This window comes from Perkinsus marinus (assembly GCF_000006405.1).
Source record: "Perkinsus marinus ATCC 50983 genomic scaffold scf_1104296969268, whole genome shotgun sequence".
Classification (NCBI taxonomy): domain Eukaryota; phylum Perkinsozoa; order Perkinsida; family Perkinsidae; genus Perkinsus; species Perkinsus marinus.
Genome location: NW_003202883.1, coordinates 1 through 1,154, shown reverse-complemented (window position 1 = coordinate 1,154; position 1,154 = coordinate 1). Strand labels below are relative to the sequence as shown.

The window sequence follows — 1,154 nt, the reverse complement described above, 5'->3', positions numbered from 1 at the left end:
TACTTTGAAACCATTGTACTGCTTCGGGTTGTGGGAGGCTGTCATCTGACCTCCAGCTAGAGCATGGAAATGAACAATCAAGAATGGATTGGAAGGAGTAACACTGGTCTTGTCGATGAGGTAGACTTTAGCACCTTTCGTGATGAAGACAGCCGAGGCAACATGAGCGAATTGACGAGAATTATGACGTCCATCATAACCAAAGACGACACCTCTCTGGGAGAGAACATCTTCACCAAACCTCTAGATCAATTGCATACATAGTCCTTGAGCAGCTTGCATCACAGTCAAACAATTGATACGGTTGAAGCCAGCTCCCATCTCGCCACGAAGACCAGCGGTACCAAATTCCATACGATGATTAGGATTGAGGCGATCTTCGATCTCCTCAGGAGTAAGCTCTTGGGCTTCCTTACGGGTGTTCTTATCGAAATCGAGAGAAAGCCAATTCTCAACTGCGCTTGACATAATAGACAGAAACTAAAAACTTAACTGAGAGGACAACCATTGTCAGTGTCATTGACTCACTCGGATTCGACTACATAAACCCCACTGACTACAACACCCTTAATGAATGCTTGGCTTTTACTAGCACTTAAGCGAGGAGCAACTTGTCCCATTTCAGTCGACATTGCGTCAACACAAGTCTTGTCCCAACTCCTGTTGTATTGGGGTTGAAAGGAACCATCCTCTGAAGTATACATTTGAATCGATCGTGTACTATTATAGTCCATTCTCGATGGGAGAAAACACACACTCACCGACAGCTACAAAATCTAAACAGATGTTGGCGCGAGGAAGCCGACCGCAGTGCCGTTGTGTGTTGGTTGGTTGGAATACGAGCTCGGATCATCTCACCGGAGTGTCTAGGTCTTCACTATGCTCGCACCTCTAACTCCACTTCGACCATTCGACTCGCTCTCAAGAATATGCCCTATGTAGAGTGTGTAACGTGATTCGCTCACTTGAGCGTACGTTCGTTCTTCCTTGGTGGGGACAGAATTATACACATCTGATATGGTAGATTATGAAACTGCGAATGAAGCTCTTATCAACAGTCTCAACCAGCCGAATTGCAGGCCTCGACATCCAACTACAGCAGTAGTGGTGACGTGCAAAGCTGAATGGGGGGTGAAAATGGAAGTATCGCATGT

At 46.0% G+C, this 1,154-nt stretch overlaps 1 protein-coding gene across 1 annotated transcript; it reads right to left on the bottom strand.

Annotated features, from left to right (window-relative positions):
• Positions 1-243: 243 nt before the first annotated feature.
• Positions 244-468, bottom strand: Pmar_PMAR028808 (hypothetical protein; the record flags this gene model as incomplete). Its single annotated transcript, XM_002767979.1, has 1 exon — positions 244-468. One exon carries the CDS (start codon positions 466-468, stop codon positions 244-246), a length of 225 nt encoding a protein of 74 aa, XP_002768025.1.
• Positions 469-1,154: the final 686 nt, after the last annotated feature.